Genomic DNA, 25203 nt, shown 5'->3' with positions numbered 1-25203 from the left:
TTGTAATAGCAATAACAACACAACAGACTACAATAGCAGAAATGTCTCTGAAGTGGATTCAACACCTACTGACACAGTAAAAAATTTCGGAAAGGTAGCATTTATTGCACCTGCATAGTAGGCTATTAAATTGCATTATACTGTACAGGGGGTTATTTTGTATATCCTTTATTTAAAAATAATTTTAAATACTCATACTAGTATTTCAAAATGGTCTGCCTGATACCACATTGTGCACAAAATATTCAGATATCATATGCCATAACTTTTTTTCCAATGTCATTTGCCTCATACTCTACACACTGAGATTTATTTGTTGAAAGTTTGTCTGAAACAGTTTTGCGTTGAAGCTAAACCAGGCACCATGACAACAAGACACCCACAACAAGACACCCACAACTGAAGTTCCAGCCTGCTGCTGCTGACACACACACACACACACACACACACACACACACACACACACACACACACACACACACACACACACACACACACACACACAGCATCATCAAGTTGCATCAGCACCATGTCAAGCATGAATTTCAAGTACACTGCTCAACTATCAATGGGCCGTGACTCTCACAGTTGACTCCGCTGGCGGCATCAGACCCTGGATGCTAACTGAAGTATTTTTGATGAGAGGAAGTTTCCAGGGCAACTTCAGGACCGCTGCCATGGCCTTTCTCATTATTAGTAATCCCTACAGTCTGCATCTAAAACTTTGAAAATAGGCTTGGGAGGATGAAGGCACATCGAAGGAAGCTGGACCACAAACCAATTAAAAGACTGCAATGAATGCTGCTGCTGCTCTTTTGTTTTATGTCCTTGAAGTAAAGTGTGACAGAAGGGTAGGGAGAAGTCCTAAAAATCCAATAAATAGTTACACTCAAAAGCGTTTTTAGACTAAGGTGTATTATAGTACATAGAATAGTAGCCCAAAGACTATCCAAGGGCTAAAATATTTTTCACTGTAAGTTTGAATTTATTTAATTAGTGGTGGGATTCATTGTTATTTACAACAATGGAATGTTGCGGCCAAATCTATTCATTCGCTCGGAATTGCTGCTTTTGGTGGATTTGCTGGCAGGACCTGCCAAATATCCAAGTGGCTGAGATAATGGACGGGAAAAAAAATGTTATTCTTCAAACCAGTCAACCAAGGACAAGAGAAACACTGAATTTCTGAGTTACTCTAATGTGGGCTGGTTAACCTAACCTCCGTAACGTGCTTCCTGCTTTATCTGTATATAAGGCCAGGTTTGACAGTGCACACAGCACTTAGATACGTCTTTATATGTGAAAGTTGACTCTTCTGTAGTAAACTGCCCACAAAAAAAATGGCTTGTTATTTTAATTTAATTTCCCTTGTTACGTTGCTCTGCAGTATTCTCCCAAGGTTTTCAACTGATGAAGCCAGTCATATAAACTGTAAGTAAAACATTTTTTTTAAATGTTTTTTGCTTAAATTTATTTTCATCTCAAATGTTTGATCATCAAAAGTTTTTTACTCACCTGCATCCCAAAAAATGTAATTATTTTCTATATACTAAGTGCTAGGGGGATTTTTTTATTATTTATATTTATATGTTTCCCAGTCTGGGATATGTCAATGATTAGCAACAACACAGATTTGTATGCATTTTAATTTCTTGTGCATTTTTTGTGTAATAAAACACCTCCCACTTGTTACCTTAGAAGACAGAAATGTCCCCATCCTAAAACTGCCATACAAATACATGCTATATATTTATACTATTTTCCACTTTTACTGAGTAAAATAGAGGTTTTATAATATATTTAACCCACATCAGTCCTGATCATCACCACCAAATATTCATAAATCTTTTAAATGCCAGTTTGTTTACATATTGCCAGTGAAAACCAGGAAAAAAGGCATACAAAAAGGTTTCAACAACTGGTTTATTATATATAACATAGTGCATTGTATTTTATAGACTTATCCAGTGTTTAAAAAAAAAAAATGTAAAATCATAATCTGATAGTAAAAAAAATACAATATGTTTCTCCAAATGTAGAGTAGAAGCAGTTGTGAAGACTATCACATTCTCAAGTAAAGTACACGTACTGTACCTGTGTGTAAATATTTACTTTCCACCACTTTATATAGATGATACTCTAGTCACAGATTTTTGATGCTGTTCTGTTGATACTCTATATCTTCTAGCCCGCTCTGTCAGAGAACTGCTTATCGCCTCATATCAAGACGCAGCCTCACTCCACACTCGAAAACGGTAATACACTATCAAATGTGTTATCAAATTGTCTGTCTCTGGTTTAACTGAAACAAAACCTGTCCAAGAAAGGACAGAATCACTTTTAAGGTTCTTCCTTTTATCTGACAATTTCTGCGCCCAGACAAAAGTCACCCTCGTCTTCCACGCATGTATTTACTTTCCTTCGACAACCTGACCCTGAGACCCTGGAGATTTCCCGAGCTGCAGAGGTTTTTCAAACAACTCTGCAAGTCCTGAAGAACAGCGTGAGACAGAGATATAAAAGGGATGTCACGGCAACAGGTAGAATTGCTTTCTTTTTCTCAACTATCAGGATCTCACCTTGAAAGAAACCTTTAGAGGTAGTTGGACACCATAGAGTCAAAACAACTTCAACATAACCAAAATGTCTAATTGGTCCACTTTCTCTAACCATTTTAATAGTCCACCAAAACACTGGATACTTTAACCCTCCTGTTGTCCTTGGGTAAAATGTGATCTGTTTTCAAAATGTCTCCATCAGAAATTTGGGTTTCATTTAACCAAATTGCCCAAAAATGACAATGAGGTTGGCTAGAAGCCTACGTTTAACACAGAATTGGTTGATACTTTATGAGTACGCCTTACAAACAGGCAAACCAAGGCGCGAACAGTATCCTGACTAAACTTTGATGTATACCAGTCTGTGATTATCCATCAACAAATCTTCCTCTGATGTTAATTATTAGTCAAAATACTTCATCATTTCAAATATGTTGTATGATTTCATATATATATATAAGGTTTATTGACCATGTATTCCAAAAAGAAGTGTAACACTAGTGGTAATCTGTAAGAATAAAGGTGGCTAAGAAGGAGTAACACATAATAATGTATACTATACTATATATACTGTATACTTGTAAAAAAGCAAAACAGAAGAGGAAAACGGGTGCATGGTCGACGGGACGGCAATACAAGGGTTAAACTAATCGATCACCAAAGTCCTAATAAAGGAAATTTAAAAAGTCAAAAGAGGGTCATTTTCAATTACACTCCATCACATTTTTCTTGTGTTAACTTTATGTCACAATGCTAGAGTTGCTTTCCTGGGAGGATGTGGAGCTGATTGCAGAGCTTTCTCATTGTCCTCCTCCAACACATCCAGCCATCTGTCTGCAAAGTCATCTCAACAAGTACCGCTCTATATCTGGCATCTGCAACAACAGGTAAATTCTTACCTTAAAGTCAAATAACAATGACTATATTGTTACTTTAATACATTTTTTTGGTAACCGATGTAAAGTGAATAAATAAGCATCTGGTAACCACTAATGAAGGAAGTTCTGAAAAGTGAGAGGAGGTAAAAGCCACTTCTCACCATTTTGGTAACCCCAACCCACACCACGCATTTTCACTTCAACACATCAAAACAACATCAAAATTAATGTAAACCCATTCTTTTTAAATTAAACTGAGATTGTGTCATACATAATTTACATACAAAAATGTTAATTTCATGTTAAAATTGACAGTTATGAACTTCCATAGATCCTATCGGCTACTGTATAATCTGCCTCTACCCAAGCCTGTCTCCTTGAAATTACGTTACAATTCAGTCTGGATTACGTTCTTGATCAACATAATTAGAAAATGTTAATAAATGTATCTAGCAAGTTGTAAAACATTATTTTGAACTTTGTACAATTTTCACTGACAATGTATCTAATTTGTTTTCCAATATAAGCTAACAGGTTAAGGTTGGGGAAAGTTATTTTTTGTAGTTCAATACAGAAAATTCCACAGTGACTTGAAGCACAAGATAAAGCATGTTTATTAAAATTGAACCCAAACCCCATTATTTCCCTAATCTTCAAAATCAACCAACATGCTTTTGCTGCTGAAACCTAACACAACACATAGGACACAGAACATGAAACCTGTTCTTACAGCCAATAAACACATTCATGAACCGACTACACCCAAAATCACTATTGCGTATTGGTAAAAATGTAGTATCCTGAACTCTTGATGACCTTCGAGAAAAACAGATGATGTTGCTTTCAGTGAAGGCACACTCGGTTTTGTATTGCAGTATTTTTGGACACGCTTCATGATTCTTTTTGTCAGGCAAAATCCTCTCTGGGGAGCAGCCAACACTCCCTTGGTCAGGTGGCTTCCAGCTGAATATGAAGACGGAGGGAGAGAACCCAAGGGTTGGAACCGAGGACGGCTCCATAATGGATTCCAACTTCCCTCGGTAATCTACAAAATGCTGGTCTGATGGACACAAACGTCTTGCTGAAGAAATTAGAAATGAAGCGAGCTCACCCTGCAAACCCAAGTTAATGTAGCTTTCCATTTATTTTTCTAACCTGTTTTACAGCAGATAAAGTCCACAGCAATTTAGGAACAGCAGAAGTGTGTGTGAGATGACACAGATTACAGTTGCATTTGCATGTTGTGCCCTGTGCTTTAAAATACATTATTTGTTATAGCCTGAAAGAAGTTGGTAAATAAACATTATTTCGTGAACTGATATTTGCATTGGATTTCAATGTTTATTCATGCACTCATTACATAGAGTGAGGGCTTGTAATGGAGGAACTCCTCAAATATGCATCAGTTGTATCCGGCATGCAGTTTACTGTACCTCCATGCACTGTATAGGTGATATGATTACTAAGTGTTTTAGATCATTAATAATATTTGATCCTAACTATCGATTTCTTATAAAAACAGGTCAACTAAATAATATCTTGCATATACCTCATTTTTAATCAGTTGCCAAAGTCCTTAATGTTGGAGAAATTAGGTTTTCCACAATATGTCGGAGCCCCTTTGTTGAGTTTAGGCCATTTTTCTATTCATAACATAACCTAATGAATTAAAGAATGAACTAGGTCACACAAACAAGAAAGCTATCATCCATCATAACCCCTGACTGGGACAAAATAGGCCTTCCCTAGAAAATATGTTCATTTCTGTTAATGATGAGATAAGAAAAACACTGACTGATAAATGGCAAGTCACTGCAGAGATGGCTGGGGGGAAATGCAATTGCACACTGTAAAAAGTAGTTCTCACTGTCATCCCAAATAACAATTCCTACTGTGTTAACAGCCGTGGGAAGTCAGCAAGAAAATATTGAGGAGCTCCGTTAAACGGCCAGATGATGTCTATTCTCACATGCTGGTGGATTGGGGCCAGTACATCGACCATGACATAACCTTTACCCTTCAAAGCAAAGGCAGTGCTGAGGTGGACTGTTTTAACACATGTCAAAATGTGCATCCATGCTTTCCCATTGAGGTAAACTAAAAGCTTAACATTGTATGGACATTTTGCTTTCCTGCAGGTACAGTACATGTACTGTATCTTGCTTGCTCTCTGGTAACAATCCTATATTTAAAGAATTAGTTCCACATTTTGGGAAGTAGACTTATTTGCTTTTTTGTCAAGAGTTAGATGAGAAGTTCAATACCACTCTCAAATGTGTCTGTTGAATATAAACTGCTCTGTTCTTGACCAAGAATATCACAGCACAGTAGGATGGACTAGGCGGAACAACGTGGCACATAACCCCGGTAAACCACATCAAACCAATTTTACACAATCGTTTTCTGTACAGATTAAACAAACGAGATATAAAGTGTTAATTAGTGAGCTTTAAAGGGGTTGATAGGTGAATATTGTCACCTTTGGACAAAGCCATGCTAGCGGTTTCCCCCTGTTTCAAATCGTTATGCTAAGCTAACTAACTGCTGGCTCCAGTCTCATATTAAAGGGACAAACATAAAAATTGAGTCTAACTGGGCAAAAAAGCAAATAAGCGTATTTCAATATACAATTTTTAAATCACAAAAACAATACATTTGATTTGATAGATCAGAAGTTAAAAATGATTTTGAAGCACCTTGTGATAAATAGTTTTGTGTTCTCCACAGACAGGTGATACTATCACTGGTGCACAAGGCTGCATGCCTTTTCATCGCTCCAGACCAGCCTGCATAGTCAATTTTGGATCAAGTATTCGTCAAGCTCTGCAGTTACAACAGATAAATGCCATCACATCATTCATCGATGCTTCACTTGTGTATGGCGACACTCCAAGGCGGGCTGGCTTCCTTCGTGACCTCTCTGGCCTCAATGGGAATCTTGCTGTCAACGATCAATTCAGAGACCCCAAAGGAAGACCCTACCTTCCATTCGTAGCCTCTCTGCCATCAGCCTGCAACCAGAACCCGCACGGGGAGAGAGTGGATTGTTTCAATGCTGGAGACACTCGCTGTAATGAGGATCTTCCCCTGATCGTTCTGCATACATTGTGGCTTAGGGAACACAATCGGATTGCAGAGGCACTGAAACACATTAATGGTCACTGGAACTCAGAGACTATTTACCAAGAAACTCGTAAAATTATTGGAGCTCTGCATCAGGTATGTGACTAGTAACTCAAATTGTTTCAGTATGCCAAAGTAAAACCCTCTTTACGCTAATTGAACTGAAACTGCACTGGGCTGACATGCTGACACAATTAGGGCAACAACTACCAGTATACATTTTTTTCTTATCTATTTATCTGCTTGATTTTGTTTATAAAATGTCAAAAGTGTGACACAAGTTAATGCATTTAAAAGAAAATTAGACATTACATTAAAAGGGAACTATGCAGTTTTTTTTAGCTTAATTTACTGAACAGTTTCGGAGTCATTGGAATGGTTATATGACTTTTTTTCGAGTTGAATGGTGGTCGTCTCGCTCCCCCTAGCGCCTGTGAGCTGAAAAACCACCCTTGCAACTTTGGGCCGGCGAGTCACTGGCCTCAGCGTCAGGAAGTATCGCGTGATATCAGGTCTTGCGATGCAACGGCACTGCACACATACGCCCATTCAGGAACCGGCTAACAAGGTAGCGATGGAGTTTTTCACACTATCGTCATGGCTGAGCCGCCAAAAAAGAAGCAGAAACCTAGGAAAGCATTGTTGGAGGAACAGAGAAAGAGGAAACGGCAGACTGACCGAGTGAGGAGTCAGACACAAGTAAATGTAGGAGCTGCCAAATATCTATTCCGAAGCTGTAGGGGGAGCTCTATAGAGAAACCTGCGAGCAAAAAGCGATGTAATGCTATGTAAAGATATGGTGGAGAAATGACGTCCTCAGCAGAGAATAAAGTCACACTCCCTCTGCGCGTGTTGTTATCTGAGCTTCTTTGTGTTGATAGCTGGTCCTACTGCCGCACGTGCGCGGGTGTCCCTTATGCGGCGGTATCTGACGCGGAGGGCCGCGACATTACTTCGAGTACAACACCTTTTAAGGGCAAAAATTTCTTTAAAAAAAGTGCCTTTTGCTCAGCCTTCAGTTTTCATAAAACAGCCTATGTACCCTATTTTAATGCTTCAAATCTCGTTACCTGAGATTGTCACAGAAGAAAAAAAATGTGTTTTCCATCCTTCTTCCCATGTAGTCACATTCTTAGGGTTAGTAAATCTATAATGTATAGTTCACAATCTTGCGGCAACCAGCTGTGGCAGCTTACAGTAGTTTCCTGCTGCAACCACTGACATCACTGACTTCTGACGGCAGTGGTTGGTGGAAGAACGTCTCTTTAGTGACATTGCAGTCATCACTCCGTGTTTCTTCTAACGTCTGTAGTCACTGTGCTGCAGTGAGGTTAACCATGGACTGGTTTTACACAACTGTACAGACCTGCTATTTACTACTAAATATATAAAGTCTATAATGCAGATTATGGTCATATTGTACCCTACAATCTGGACATTCCTTACTGCTGGACCATTGCTGTTGCTCTCCCTGCACAGTAGATACTGTTGGAAAAGGCAGGAGACACATGGTGAAAATAAAGGCCAATGTTTCTTTGGAGAAACACAAATGATGTCTGAGGGGAAACATACTAATCTAGCATTTATGAGCGTGGTGATTTTATATTGAGGAGATGTCAGGAGTGCTCACATGTGGCAATTACATGTTATTAGAGAAAGGCAGACTGATAAGATGTAAGATGTAGTGAGGACATCAATAGGTTCTTTCTCTTATGAGGTGAATACTGACTTAGGGTCATTACAGTGTTCTCAAGGCAGAGAAAAATAAGCCTTGATTGGAGCTTTTGCAAAAAAGAACTCTTGCATGTATTGTTGATTGTAAATTGCACAGAAATGAAGTACAGTAAAGCTTTACTAAATCACTGTGCCGATGTGTTGAATTCATAAAGCCGGCTATTCACCTAGTTTTGAATTGGGGTCAGGTACTTCACACATCACATTCTCAGTATCACTTGAGGGACCACATAATTACCTCTTTCTATACATGCAAAACTTGTAAAAAAATTCAAAAGAAAAACACTCACTAGCTTTAGCCTCAGAACAGCATCTTTATTTCAGTTACTTTCTGTCCTGTTTCTTCAGAATGGTCAATTTGAACCACAGCTTTTGAGCCAATTTGGACAAAAAGTACTTAAAATGTTTTAGAGAAATGTAAATTTAACCATCTACTACTCAATGAAAACTGGACATATTTTGAGGATGATCAGATGATATGATCAAACGCTCTAGAGCAGCTACTGAATAGATTCCAAGGACAATAACTTTGAACCTCAGATATATTAACATACGAAAAGTTATGCACAACAATTCGTATGATATCCTATGAAATGGGTGACCGCTGGCTGGTCACTTGACAAATGTTCACATGTAACTGTGAGCCAGGTACCGTCACCGTGAGGTGCCTATCGTTTCAGAGGCTGTTGCAGTTGAGTTTAGCTGACAAAAGGTGACTTTGGGCCGGGTACAGAGCACTAGGGGTGTGCAAAGAAATTGATTAAAAAAAATCGTAGAGCGATTCAAGCTCTACCGATTCAAAATCGATTCATAGAATTCCAAAAATTGATTCATTTTTTTTATTTCTTTTTTTATCATATGTCTACTGCAATTACATGGTAAAAGTAATTACATTTACATACTGTGAATCGTTTTTTTTTATCGAAAATCGATTTTGAATCGAATCTTGAGCCTGAAAATCAATATCGAATCGTGACATTTTCTGAATCGTGCACAACTACAGAGCACTGTGAGGTGACAGGTCCTTTCAGTGGCCGTTACAGTTAAGTTCAACCGACAAAACGGCGATGACAGTTAAGTTTAGACACCAAAACGACTAGTTAAGTTTAGAAAAAATATTGTGCTTTGGATTAAAACAACCAGTCTCCTTAAGAAGTACTCCCGGAACACGAACAAGCGTTTCCTGGGTGAAAGTCTTGTGTTTTCCCCGGGACACGAACTCCGCTCCCCCTCGTTGAAAACCCTCTGTTTTATGAGCCACCCATCCACCCTAACCTTCTGCCTACGCGGTCCAGAGCGGTCTTATACACCACTGTTCAACATTGTGCAAACAATAAATACGTGGAGTAAATACGAATAACAGGGCTTTACTTTTCGTAGCTATATGTACGAATGGTTCATGAGAACAGCCTGTTCAGTGTAACGAACAGAAACTGATTACACACATGCTGGCTAAAGTGTGTGATGAATGAAGTTTTAGTAACATGTATGTATAAAAATGACAACTCACATGTAAGTTGATCAAGAAATGATAGGAGGAAGAAGGATAGAAGGAAAAACTACTTTCACTGTATGGGGGGAAAAAAACAGTTTTAAGTGTGATGACTGTAAGAATCAGCCAGCCGTGGAACCCACTGCTTTGCTGTCATTGCAAACTCTCAGAAGGATCTTATACAAATCACCTGAGTGATGATGGTGTAGTTTCTAAACTTGGAGGCAAAGTTGGCTTCCAACTATTCCTCTATGAGCCCATTATTGTTTAAATGAGCTTTAACCAATATTTTTGTATTAACAATGATGGTGAAAATCGTAGTGACGAACCCAAGCAGTTCCGCTCAGCTCTACTGAGGGTTTAAACTCATTGTTTTGGTTTTTACTGCCCTAAACGTTAGTGTTTTAGTTCACTATCACTGCTATCATAGCATCGTTTTTGGCATCAGCTGGCAGCTGTTTTCACAGAAAAAGGCCCAAAAACCCACTGTACACTATCTGCTCAACACTAAACAGCAGAGAAACCCAGTTAGAAATTAGCTGGTGAACCAAAACATCCTCATGCCTAAACATCATAGGTTGATTTCCAAAAAGACAAAACAACACATACGACCGCTCTATTTACGGCCACATGGTACCGGTTAAATCATGTGACCGTAGTCATGTGACCTTTCTATTTACCGTAACACGCACAGTTTATACACGTAGTAAACGTTGTGAAACAGAACTAGTTAAGTGTAGGCAACAAAAATACCTTGGGTAGGGATAGTGAAACATCAGGGATTGGCTTAAAAAGTCACTTCTTTTATTCCTGTGTAGACATTGTGTTAGTTATCCTTGGCTTTTTTTTTTCCCTTTCTCTGTATATTTTTCTTCTTTTCTTTTGTAAATCAGAAACAACTACCTCAGTGGTTTCTAATTTGTGTCTTTGAACGGTCTCTTCTTCTTAGTTATGTGTATCCATTTGAACCAGAGTGCAGCTAATGTGGCTCTGCTTTGCTCAGTGAAAAACCCAGACGCATTTTTGTTTGGATAACATGAGGCTCTTCATAGCAGGGCAGCCATCAGAGCCAAGTGGAGACAAGTCCTAATCCATCATATAAACAGTCTCTGTGCAAAAAAAACACTCAAGTGTCATACCAGTTAACACAAAGGATTTCTCTGTCAACTTGCTATTGTCTCTGTGTTTATTTCTTGATGTAGAAAGGTAGGTTTTGTTGCTACCTTTTTGTAGTTGTCAGCCTCTTAGTAGTGATGCATTGGAGGCAGGTTGTGCAGCGATGACTGATTGGACTGACTGTTGATAGAAGTTCTATTAGCTGTAGGCTGGGGGCATTATTAAAGGTGAAATAAATGTTGGGTACTGTAAATTCTACATAAATAATTATTGAATGGAAAGTTTTAATGGAAATGATTTATTGCTTAGTGGAGGGGACAAGGGGACCCTGGTACACGGCTCTACAGTTTCTACAGCATTTCTGAGCAGAGTAAAAATAAGTCTGCAATCTATCAGACTTTGGGGGCTGACATTTGACCACAGCAGTGGATTAACAACTGCTTTTTTCAGGTGACTCAGGGACAATGCCAAATGAAAGAGATTTACAGAATTAAAAAGAGATGGGTCTAAGGTGGAAGGGTTCTTTAAATAATTTGTGAGGATGAAGTGTTAAAGGCAGGTAGAGGATTTACATACTGTAGCTATAACCATGACCAGCTTGGAAAATCCCTGTATTGGAAGTGGAGTAAAATGTGAGGCACTATCTGGTCTGACCAGCCTGCAAACCAGCAGACTGTAACGTTATCGATTTTTTTTCATAGAAAAAGTCAAAGCTGAGATGAAGACTTAAAGAAGCACTAAAGCTCCGTTTTTTTCCCCCACATCTTCCATTTTGTTACAGTATTATCTCTTTGTCTTCCCCCTCCACTCAGTGAGGTCAGGGTAAGCTACAGACAGTGCCCCTTGTGGCTGTGCATTTCATTTCTATGCAAATTTCATTGTTCTGGGACGCAAATTACTGTAACACAGGAATGGCCATGAAAAAGGCTTACTAGAAAACTCCAGTTAGTCAAATAATGCTAAAACCATCATGGCAGACTACTGTTAATTGAGATGTTGAGATAAAACGGCTTGTGTGGAATTTGATCCAGTAATGTTACGTGTAAAAGTGATTGTTCTGATAAGGTGAATTCCAATGTGCGATGATAAAATGAGCATAACACAAACAGTCTTGCCTTTAGCTTTATTATTTGATTTACAGCTTTGGACGAGTTAGTTCAGTTAGTTTGAGAATTTGTTGATTAGATGCTCAGAACAACAAGCTAATTTAGAGAAGCAACAGGATCTTTTTCTTATCTTTTTTTTTTTTTAAACCACTAAGTTATGGTAATTAGGGGTGGCAGTAGCTCAGTCCGTAGGGAGTTGGATTGGGAACCGGAGGGTCGCCGGTTCAAGTCCCAGTACGGACCAAAAAAAGTACAGAGTGTGGATTGGTAGCTGGAGAGATGCCAGTTCACCTCCTGGGCACTGCCAGGTGCTCTTGAGCAAGGTACCGTACCCCCAACCGCTCAGGGCACTGGCAGCCCACTCACTCTGACATCTCTCCATTTGTGCATGAATAGGTCCTGAGCATGTGTGTGTGTGTGTGTGTATTTCAGGCCTGTGTGTAGTGATTTCTAACAAATAGTGTCAATTGTAATTTCCCCACTGGGGATCAATAAACAGTATAAATTAAATTAATGTGATTACATGGTATTTTATGATTAAAATACAAGCATACCAGGCATATTTATGGCCCAAAACTGTGCCCAAAGTATGCAACATTTCATTCTTACTCAACAATAAACCAGGTGAGTTCAATTATTAGTAGAACAGGATCTCTTCGGCAGCTCAACTAATTAAACAATGCAATTAACTTAACTTGGCATTGTGGTGGTCACCCACTAAGCTAAACCACCATTCATGATAATAACATGACTCTAACTACCAACGATGTTGGGTTCCAATCAGAAAGCCGTCTCATGTTACACCAATAACAACCCCCCCACTACTGTTAATTCATAAACATAACAAAATATTAGATGATGATGCCTAATGTAGCTTAGTTGGGTTTCTGTATAATATTTTATAATTAATGTTGAAATGTCTGCCTGTAATGAGAAAAGTTTGCTAGTTATCCAATTCCACTTAGAAAAAAAACATCCAACTCTGCAGCCCTTCACAGCTCTGAGCAGCTTCCAGCTCATTGTTGTGGTTTGTCGGCCCATATGGTTGAATCCCAACAGCTCCCCACCCCCCCTCGTTTAAATCCTCAGGCAGCTGTTCCCAGCAAACAAGCTCACACAGGGTGAATGTAATGTTGAATGCTGTTTGACAAGTTACTGTAAAAGAACTGCTTTAATGCATTAAAATACGTGCTATGGCAGTATAATTACTGGCCAAGGGTAATGTGTGATTAGGCAGGAAATTAAAAAGTTACACTGTTATAAGTGTTTTCATGCTAGTGCTATGACGTGGATGTGTACCTGTTTATGGAATTTTCTACTGTGTATGTCAGACACAACTTCAAAGGTTTACTGTATGTCAGACACCAAACTTCTGTTCTCTGAAGAATCTATTAGAAGAAGAAGAAGAATGCCTTTATTTATTCCGCAAGGGGGAAATAAACAATTTTCACTTTGTTAGTACAGTTACACACACATTGAACACAGGCCTGAATTACTAAGATGCTCAGGACCTACACATGCTAAACACACTAATGGAGAGATGTCAGAGTGAGGGGGCTGCTACTTGGAGGAGCGCCCCAAGCAGTTGGGGGTTTGGTGCCTTGCTCAAGAGCACCTTGGCAGTGCCCAGGAGTTTAGTTGAATATAATACAATACACTGAGTACTATTGGATCTTTCCTTTTGCTTGTAATGTAAAAAACATTTACAATACAATCTAATCACATTTATTTATATATATATATATATATATAAAATTAAAAAATTAATATTAATACAGATATTTTTGTTTGGTCAAACCGTCACAAATTCAAACAGTAACATCTGAAAACCCAAACCCAACGTGTTACACCATCTTGTGGCACAATTGTTGCTTTTATCATTGGCTATTGCATAATTAAAAAAGACACAGTAGCTATGTTTTGATGCACTTAACACTTAAATAGGTCACTAAGGGAACATTTTAATCCATGAATGCTTGTTTTGTTCTTTATGCATAAATTACCACCTAAATAGCATCATGGGTACACGTTAGTGTCAGCAAGAAGCTTTCTGTTATTATTTGAAGCATTATATATTTGCCATGTATAAAAAGTAACCTACTCCTCGAGTCGGTCGGAGAGTAAGAGAGGGAGGGAGGGAGGCAGGCAGGCAGGTGAAACCTCTTGAAAACAGTGGGGGAATGTGGCACTCTACGTGGCTTGCTGAAAACAAATGGAAAGGTCAGAAGCCATTTTAGTACAGAGTAAAATCCTATTATTTACAGGAAACAGGAAATAAAAATGATCAACTAACAGTATCTGGTTTAATGCTGACCTGCATCTCAATCTTGGTCCACAGTAGTCGAGGCTGTCTCTTATTCAGTTTGTAGTGTAAGGGGACAACATGATAGGTTCCATTTAGTTTTTAAGTGCTCAGGACATTATTGTTAGTAGGATTATTGTAAAAAAGCTTTAAAAGTAACAGTTTTAAGCACCAAACCTGTTCTGTTTGGAGTGTTTCAGTTAATTACCTAAGAGTGTATATTCCATTAAATACTTTACTTATTTCATACTTCTCTATAGCTATACTTATTTATAGAATATAAATCATCTGCCATATACGGGGGATGCAAAGTTGAAGGCGTACAACTCATCTGAGATGTGAGAAAGGGCCCCAAATTTGACACTTTCCGAGACATTTTTTAAGGGGTCAAAGCCAAAAACCACTGGTTTAATCTTAAATATTATAAGCGTATCACATGTTTAATGTTTTAATGTAAAACACTGATCTGAAAAGTAACTAGTTGTCAGGTAAATGTATTGGAGAAAAACTACAATATTCCCAATTTAAGCAGCACAAAATAAATATACTCAAATAAAGTACAAGTACTTAAAATTGTACTTAAGTATACAGTATTTGAGTAAATGTACTGAGTAACTTTCCACCAATGCATCCATGACTGTTCCCCTTACTTTAAATCGTGGAATAAAAAGACTGCTCATCTCAGAAAGACTGACATTGCAGTCTGACTGCTCCTCGAATGGGAGCAGGATTATCTCCACAACTGTGGCTTTGGACTGAGTCAGTCTAAGCTGTGTTTTCTTGTTACAGTTGACATGTTGTGGCTCGGCTTCAGTTTGTGCAGAATGCTGCTTGCATGTCACTAAAACATAATAAACTCATATTAGAATGCTATATTTTAATATATTTTAAGAGAATATATTTTCTCTTTGCAGGTTTCCAGTTAGGACTGTTTTTAATTGTATCAATCTGAAAGTCTGACTTCAAACCCTTTTCAGTCACACTGCAGTCTGAGACTCTTGCTATTCAGTGAGTCAATTCAGCTAATGCAGTTAAATTACACAGTGTATGCCATGATTCTTGCCTTTACTAGATGTTGTAATATTAGTATCATGATGTGTAGGATCATGTGATCCCACTCGTGTTTGTGTGTGTGTGTGTGTGTGTGTGCGTGTGCATTAGTGTTAAGATTCAGGTGGTGAACTGAGGTCTTCATAAATAGTGATGAGGATGGATGAAATTCTCTGCAGTGAACTGTGAGGGAACAAATGTGCAATCATTTGTTCAAGCTTGGGATATTACAGAAATACTCATCTTAATGGAAAACCTATGGGAAATTCTTTTAGCTGTAGACCTACACATCCACAATATATTGTTAATAATTTACTGGTGGCATATGTTTTAGTAATCTGTTGAACCACGTTCTTATTCAATCTCTCTTGACTTCATGGCATGTTTGTTACAAACATTTTTCTTTCATGACTATCTGAGACATTCTTTTTGCTTCTTTGTGATCCCCCTCTCTCTTTTCTGACTCCCAGATCATAACTATGCGAGATTATATTCCAAAAATAATTGGCCAGGAGGCTTTTGAACATTACATTGGACCCTATGGTGGATATGATCCAACTACAGACCCCTCAGCCGCCAATGTGTTTGCCACCGCTGCGTTCAGGTTCGGCCACGCTACCATCTCTCCGATCCTCAGCAGACTGAACGAGAGCTTCCAGAAGCATGAGCACTTCCCCCACTTGAGATTGGACGACACTTTTTTCAGTCCATGGAGAATAGTCAAAGAAGGTCAGTACACTCTTATGGAGCTGTCTATTGGGATTAAATATGTATCCTACAAGCACTTAACACTAAACAATACTCTGTTTAGGTCAGCTTTTTTATGACTTTGTTCAGCATTAATGTCTGTCTTAGTGTAATAATTACTTGCATGCAATTCTACTGACCTAGTACAGTCTATGACGCAGGGGTGATTCTAGGATCTGACCTTTGGGGGGGCTCAGCCCCTAATGAGCAATTGTTAGCAGCTAAGCATGATTATTGCAGCACATACCCGGGGGCGTCGGACTGGGGGGAAAAAGGGGACTGAGTACCCAGGGCCCTCATGTGAGGAGGGCCCAAAAATATGCTTGAATGAATAGCTGTGGATGCAGGGAGGGGCCCATAGAAAATGCCTTTCTACATGGCCCAGAATTTTTAGCTACGCCCCTGCACATACCTTGAACTGGTAAAATAAGCCTTAACATATTTTTAGACAGGATTATTCATGTTTTTCTGCTGTTCATTTTCAACTTTTTCATTTACATCATTGATAGAAACTGATATGGTTATACAGCTAAATGATGAATAATCTAATCTAATAATGCCTCTGAACCAGATGGGGAAAATCCAACATCTCTTTTTCTTAAGAGCCTGGGCCTGATAATAAAAGCATTTACTCTAATACAACAACTACATTATATGATAAGTAAGACATCAATAAATCTGAAAAGACCAACTTTAATGATGAGCCACAAAACAATATTATGCAATACAGGAATAGGATGTATATAGCAAAAAAAACAAAAAACTAGTCCTTCATGAAATGCATATGTAATTATAATGTGAATGGAATATTTTAAGTGTTTTTAAGTGTTTTTGCCCGTACAATATATGTCCACTTTCTCACCTGGTTCTTCCAAGTCCCTCTCTTTGTCCACTCTCTCTCCATCCTGCTCTCTCTCCATCCTCCTCTCTCCCTCTATCCCCCTCCCTCCGTCATATCACTGACAATCACATACAAAACATTTTGTAATCAACTAGAAAATAATCTTCAAATAAAAGAGAAAACACAGTAGTCCTACTATCTATATATATATATATATATATATATATATATATGTATGTATATATATATATATGTATGTATGTATATATGTATATATATATATATATATATGTATATGTATATGTAGTGTGTGTATATATATATATATATATATATATATATATATGTATATATATATATATGTATATGTCTTATAGGCTACCTAGCCATTTTCTCATCTTGCTCTCTCTGCCCTTCTCCCTCTCTATTCTCCTCACTCCTTTGTGCTGTCAACCAGAAGGCAAATGTAATCAACTAATCAACAGAGAATGTATCGTGTAGGCTACCAAAGGTTATACATTCACCTATTTATAACATATGTGAATATGGGGTTGCTGTTCAGTGCAGTGGGATAATGTTAAAGGCTTATCTTATACTTTCTCACCTGAACCTGGCTGTTTTCTTTAAAAAAAAGAAACGTATATCCATCTATGGGGAAACGGACTGTGAGTCAGGGTTTGTTGTTCCAGTGTTTCAGTTCTGATATGAATGAGTCTGATGATCCGTCAGGTCGAATTATTTATTTTTCATTGGCATTGACAGTTAAAAATAAGAAAGTGTCTGGTAGGGAGGTAACTGCAGCGGCGGCGCTAGGCTGTTTTGGCGCTCAAGCCGTTACGGCAGGCTATTAATAGCACACTTTAAAAACTCGTTGTAGGCTACTCCTAAGCTACATTTGCCTACAGTTAGCAATTTGTCTAACGTTGCACAACAAAATTGGACTCTGTGGTAAATAAGCTAGGCTAACTCAGATATGATTGCCATCATTGTGATCAGGGAATCACAGATTGGTTCCACAAATACTACACCTGTAGCCTACTTAACGTGTTCATTCGATTAGATTTAGATTTTCACTCCATTAGCCATACCTTTTTAGTGGTTGAAAGTAGCCATACTCTGACGACTGAATTCCCCAAAGTTATCTGCGCAGACTGAACAGTAGGCGAGGCGCCCTCGTTCAGGTTATCGCAGATAGGCTGTTGACTTTAGGCTTCAACTGAGCTGAGTCTGTCGTCATTTATCCTATTCCATCGCTAAAATCAGGTTTGCAAAAGTAATAAGGTTTGAGCACTAAACGATTTCGCAAAATCACAATGATAAGGACTTTATTTTTCAGGGGTGCTGAGCTTCAGCACCCCTAAAAATAGCCTAGCACTGCCTGTGCTATGACGTGTGCTCCTAGTCATAGGAGACTCATTGCACAAGGTGCAATAATTCATCTAACACACCTGGGACCTTTTCCAATAAATATACATTACTTATTTCATACTTATGTATAAGACAGTACTTTATCTGTCATATGCAGGAGATGCACAGTTAAAGGCGTACTTATAGCAAAGAACGGTGATTTCTTTTAACCTCATTTCTTATTATTGTGACCAATTAATGCAAACCTCCAAAAGCTTACCAAATAAACTTCCCTGATGTACTGTATTTGCAGAGTTTAACACTGTTAATATATATATACTGTTAAATATATATATATATATATAGTCGTGTTCAAAATAATAGCAGTCCAACATCACTTACCTCATAAATAAATTTTTTTTGGTAGAAGTGATATTTCTACATGGCAAATAATTTACTAGTAAGTGTTGTGGAGTCATAGAAAACCAACTGACCCAACAGTCATGACATGCATGCTACTCATTCTGTGTAATGGAATCTGTAATTGAAAGGGGCATGTTCAAAATAATAGCAGTGTTGTGTTCAATTAGTGAGGTTATTGATTCTGTGAAGAAACAGTTGTCAATTATGGCCCATATTTAAGGAAGGAAGGAAGCAAATGTTGTGCATGCTAGTTATAGTGCGTTTCACACTGAAATACTCAGCAAAATGGGTCGTTCCAGACATTGCTCTGAGGAACAGCAGACTTTGATTAAAATGTTGATTGGAGAGGGGAAAACATATAAAGAAGTGCAGAAAATGATAGGCTGCTCAGCCAAAATGATTTCAAATGCCTTGAAATGGCATCCAAAGCCTGAACGATGTAGGAAAAAACGGTCAACTACCATTCGAATGGATCGAAGAATAGCCAAAATGGCAAAGGCTCAACCAATGATCAGCTCCAGGAAAATGAAAGAAGACTTAAAGTTACCTGTGAGTACTGTTACGATCAGAAGAAGGCTATGTGAAGCAAAACTATCAGCTAGAAGCCACAAGTCCCATTGCTGAAAAAAAGACATGTACTGAATAGGTTGAAATTTGCCAAAGGACACATTGACTGGCCAAAGGAGAAATGGGGCAACATTCTGTGGACTGATGAGAGAAAAATTGTTCTTTTTGGGTCAAGGGCCCGCAAACAGTTTGTCTGACAACACCCATGCACTGAATTCAAGCCACATGTTATCATGTTATGGGGATGTTTCTCATACTGTGGTGTTGGGCCTATTTATCACATACCAGGGATCATCGATCAGTTTCAATACATCAAAATACTTGAAGAGGTCATGTTGCCTTATGCTGAAGAGGAAATGCCTTTGAAATGGGTCTTTCAACAAGACAATGACCCAAAACACACCAGTAAGCGAGCAAAGTCTTGGTTCCAGATGAACAAGATTGATGTTATGGCGTGGCCAGCCCAATCCCCAGACCTCAATCCCATAGAAAACTTGTGGGGTGACATCAGAAATGCTGTTTCTGAGGCAAAACCCAGTAATGCAGAGAAAGGAGTAGATGGAAATTTGAAAATTTGTACTATGTAATATAACTTTTTCAATTGTTCAAAGTATCATTGAAAATATGGTATGTGGTATGGTATGTCTTAAAAAATAATTTCAAGTTCATTTCATGTTGCATTTATATCTCTCCATTTTTCTTTTCTTCACTGGTAAACTGCCTGGGAAGTTTAAGAAAATGGTTTGTGTATGCAATGCAATTGTGCTATTTCCATAACACATGTCACAAGGTAGCTGTCCTTGAGATTATGAATAGGATAGGTTAAAAGTGCCAGCACATACTGTACATGATTCTTCTATTGCTCTCTATTTATTTCATGATGCATTATCTCTGTGAATAAAAAGTGGTTCATTCTTAACTTTTACAGAATGTAAATAATATCATTTACATTTAAATGGATTCCTCTACCTTACATAGTAACCTAACACCACAGGGATTTTCTGCTGACCTTCAGTGGCTGACATTTTTACATGGGTGCATGTTTGCTGCAATGATACCAAGGGATGTGTTCAGGATTGTTACCACTGAGCACAGGTCTATTCCTTTTATGAAACTATGTGTTATGGTAAACAGTGTATTTATCCCCAACAGCCCATTCATCATGTTTGCTCAAATGAAATTGTTTAGACAACAGTGAGCCCAGGGGAAGCAGAAAATCCAAACTAAGGAGTGGTATACAAGTCTGTTTTCTGAACAGCAAAAAACTGTACTCACAAACAATATATACTATGGTTTTCTTGTCTGTTGAGGATAAGGGATGCCGTTTGCAGTTTTGTGACACCAACTCACTTGATCTCTTAGTTTTGATGTCCACATTTTTCAAAAATGAAATGTTAACAAGAAACTTATCTTGTTATGTGCACTTGGATTATAGAGTAAAGAAATTAATTTTCTACTGAATATGCAAAGCAATTAAGCAATGTTGTTTCTGTTTTTGTGTCTAGGTGGAATTGAACCAACTCTGAGAGGTTCAATTGGAACTGCAGCATCAGCTGTCAGCGCAAACATGCTGATGACAGAGGAGTTAACAGAGAGGCTGTTACTCTTGAACGTGTCACAGCACATGGACCTGGCTTCATTGAACCTGCAGAGAGGACGTGATCACGCTCTCCCAGGTAAGGGCTGGGCTGAGTCAGTGCCATCCAGTCATGCCTGTCAAATCAGAGTGACAACAACCATGCCGTTTAATCCTAAGAATAAAAACCAGTTTCCTTATCCTTTCCTTTGTTAACACGCTTAAATATGTTTTTAATGACAAACTATTTGTCTGTCAAACTATTCACAAACAAGGTGATGTTTAGAGGAAATATTCACTTATTTGAGTAGTAGACAACATGATAATGGGAACTGAACAACTAAACAATGCTATGCCAACTCCTGTAAACAGTTTTGTAGCTCAAAGGTCACAAGACACCAAACTAAACTGGGTTACAAACAGCTTGAAATTGCTCCCCATTGGAGGACAAAAAATCCACAAAAACAGTTCAACTATTATCTCAACAGAATTGACTATGAGCTGATGGTCACGTCATACAAACAGGTGTAGGCCTACTTACAGAACTCCTAGAATCCATTTTACTGACTGACTGAAAAGCTATTCACATTGATTTTGAAAAGTACTGTTTCACATTTTGGGAAATGCACATATTAACTTAAGACTTACTGTCGTCTGTTCTCAAACTATAAATTATCTTATTACATGGCTTTTTAAAATCCTTGATTGTGATTGGTCTGCGGTTTGCTATTTCTGTACTGTATAACAGTACAGAATGGACTGACTTGTGATCATAGACTCTGGCGGACTATTTTTAAATATACAGTATATATATATATATATCTATCAGCAGATTACAAAGTGAGAGAGAGGGTGGAGGAGCGCCAATGGCAACAGTGCAAACAGAGCATCAGTTAGCTCTATGTTTAGCTCACTCACCGGGGTGACCTGGTTAAGTTTAACCAGGTCGCAGGCGTCATCAGTGGGTAACCTCTTTATGAGTAGCCATGAAATGAGGTGTGTTATAAGCAGTGTGTAATAAGTAGGATATTCTAGAGCGAGCCTGTTGTTATTGCAAATTTAACCCTTTTGGGCTGATTCAAGACCTCTCCGCTTGGGGTTGGGGTCCTGCATCACCCTGTCAGCGTTCTATTCGCAATAATGACCAATTTCATACATCAAAGTCTGTTTACAGGTCCTGGGGAGTGACGTTACTACATTATATGTAAAAGAGAAGCCTTTTTTATTTCCAGTGGGAGCTGTGTGAAGTCTGAAAAATTGCCTCTAGTGATTATCACTTGAGTCAGCAGGTTAGGGCTGAAGACTACAAGTTTGAAAATTGCTAAAAAAAACTGGGGGTGTGGAGCACCCCATTCGAAGCGGGTCTTTTGGGTAACGTAGGTGCCAGGTTTCGACAAGGAAGAAGATGACCTATCTGATTCTGCTGCATCAAAATTGATTTGAATTTGAATCTGTGCTAGCCAAGATTTAGTCCAGCACATAACCCTCTGTCAACCACAACTTAGTTAATGCAAATGACAAAATAAGCAAATTAGTGTGCTTACTTTTAAACTGTATTGTGATAAAATTACTTTTCAGGATACAATGATTGGAGATCATTCTGTGGACTGAAGCGCATCAAGACACTGGATGGTTTCAAAGAGGTTGTAAGAGACAACAGGGTTGCTGAGAAGATAGCACAAATATACAAACATCTTGACAATATCGATGTATGGCTTGGAGGGCTTGTTGAGAACATGTCGCCAGGCTCAAGAACTGGTCCCCTCTTTGCTTGTCTGATTGGAAAGCAAATGAAAGCACTTCGTGATGGGGATAGGTACATAAATATTTGCTTGATTTAAAAAAAAAATGCTATTTATCATTATTATGAACCTCAACTTGTACCAAAATGTGTACTTGTACCATATTTTAAAGTAAATTTCTTGGTGTACCTTTTGAAGATTTATTGAAATGTTTGATTTGAAATAAACCGTTTGTATTTTTCAGGTTTTGGTGGGAGGCTGAAGGAATATTCAGCCAGCAACAGAAGGCTGAGCTTATTAAAGGTTCTTTGTCTCGCATCATCTGTGACAACAGCGACATAAGGGAAGTTCCTCCTGATTCTTTCAGGTTTGGGAATTACCCCTATGATTACATCTCTTGTGATCAAATGCCATCAATTAATCTGGATGCCTGGAGAGAGGAGAAGAGTCAAGGTGGGCTTAAGAAATTTTCGGGCTAGTCCTCGTCCCAATATTCATATACATTTCTTTGAATTCTATTATTCTTCTACACATTAACATAAAAACAAAAAAAACTTTTATCTCTCAATTCCAGACTTAGAACAGTGTGGTACTCCAAGAAAGATAAAGAATGGGGATTTTATTTTGTCCTCTGCATATGGCAAACTGGTCGCTTTGTACTCCTGTTACCATGGTTTCAAGTTAAAGGGTGCTGCTGCAATAGTTTGTGAGGGATATCGGTGGAGTGATCCAGCCCCACAATGTAAAGGTACATGAACTATTTTTGCCATGGATTTGTTTCATACCATTTGTTTGTAATGACTGCCATGCTGTCTATGTGAAGTAGTTTAACTTAAAAAGGGAAATTCCAGTGTCCGCTATCTTATCCTGATTGTATGAACTGCTGCATATTGAAACATATACAGATCAGCCTTGAAAGGATTTGGTTATAAACCACAATCATAACCCAGCACACATTTATCCTTGGACATGCAGTACTTTAGTGCTCTTGTCTGACTGGAGCTTTACTGCCATCTGCTGGTACTGATGGAGAAATGTAAATGTTCCAATAGGAAAAATATTGGGAATACGGCTGCTTTATGATTTTGAACCATAGTTTTGAACCATCTGCCAATGAGTCAAAGTCTCTGCAATTATTAAATCGCACCTGCAGCACTTGAATGCCACCCATTTTTCATGTCAGGCAAGAGATTGTGAATCAGTTTAACCACCTTTTCAAGCAGCCAATCTATCACAGTAAACAGAATGTCTTTTCAAATTTAGTAAAGGTTGATCACTGAGTGGTAACGCAGTTCAGAGCAGGGATTGATTTAAAAACCTTTTTTCGATAGTGGTTTCAGGTCTTTGTGGGAATGTGGAAAAATCACATCCATCAATCAATATAAAAACCTAGGCAATCACACTGCGTTCACTAAAGAGACATTTTTCATAATGATTTGACCAAACAATTCTAGGGAAACTATGAGATGAATGTTAATTGTTACATTTCAATGAGATAATGATGACAAAAGAAAAAAAAACAAGCACACAAATAATGATCACAAACCTTGATTTGACAAGCTGAGCTTGTACTAGCTCCTTAGTCAGGCATTGTTATTGATGATTGATCGTCATCGATGTCACTGAGAAACAGGCAGATCTTTAATACGTCAGAATTGCTTGGGCATCTGAAGTCGCTCAAATTGTTCAGGCACTCAAACAAAGTTGCTTTCGATCTACTTGAAATTACTCTGCCAGTCTCTTCCCGTAGATAATTTCCCAACAAACAACATTGATGGCTCCAAGTTTATTTCCTGTTGAACTGTTGCTTTTATCAACAGCTGGCATAAAGTTCACTTGGATCCCAGGGCTTTCCCAGCAACACCCAATAGCGAATGGGTCTTTAATAAACAACATTTTGACAGATTACTTGTTACTGATTATCCAAATATCATTTTTATTTTAAATTACAAGATATTTTATTTCGCAACAGTGAGGGAGAAAAATTCTAATGTCGCTCATAATTCTTAGTTAGGTTTCTGTGTACTGTATAGCAGGTTTCACCGCACTACTGTTACTGAATCACCCTACATACAGGGTTACACAATTCAATACTAAATCAACGACGACAAACATCTTAATGCATGGGATCCAGTGACAAATTGTTCTTTGGAGACATCATGTATTTTTCAGTTTACTCAGGTGAGTTGGGTGTTAACATTACAACACAGCCTCTGTCTGTCTTTGTGAGTTATATGAAAGTATGCAAGCTAAGGGGAGAGACATGTTCGTGTTATGGTATGGTTGACTGAAATCACTATCATTAGGTTTGTTTTTACAGGGAATCATCACTAAGTTGTTGAGAATGCAGCGGATCAAGAAATGCTTCAAGTTATATAACCAAAAGAAACCTCAGGAAAACATTGCTGGAAAATGATTTTGTTGACTAACAGTATGTTTTCTTTAAAAATGGAATAAGACATTTTTGTTTAAATCAAACCTTATTTTAATTTTAATACTAACTGCTACTATTCTTTAACCTGTTTTATATTTGGTAGACTTTAACTTTAATTGCAGTAAGTTGAATTTTGCTCAATAAAAATATATACACCTAACTTTAAA

The 25203-nt window shown here is 38.1% G+C and overlaps 1 protein-coding gene across 1 annotated transcript; it reads left to right on the top strand.

The window, feature by feature from the left end:
* The first annotated feature begins 1266 nt into the window (after positions 1-1266).
* On the top strand, positions 1267-25203 carry tpo (thyroid peroxidase). Its single transcript, XM_078278246.1, has 13 exons — positions 1267-1431; positions 2189-2255; positions 2380-2540; positions 3316-3445; positions 4347-4476; positions 5340-5528; positions 6164-6655; positions 15830-16088; positions 20790-20960; positions 22439-22676; positions 22847-23055; positions 23177-23350; positions 24923-25203. The coding sequence occupies exons 1-13, from the start codon at positions 1341-1343 to the stop codon at positions 24934-24936; spliced, it is 2325 nt and encodes a 774-aa protein (XP_078134372.1). The 5' UTR covers positions 1267-1340; the 3' UTR covers positions 24937-25203.

Source organism: Sander vitreus, chromosome 20 (genome assembly GCF_031162955.1).
Source record: "Sander vitreus isolate 19-12246 chromosome 20, sanVit1, whole genome shotgun sequence".
Taxonomy (NCBI): domain Eukaryota; kingdom Metazoa; phylum Chordata; class Actinopteri; order Perciformes; family Percidae; genus Sander; species Sander vitreus.
This window is presented reverse-complemented; position numbering and strand designations above follow the sequence as displayed.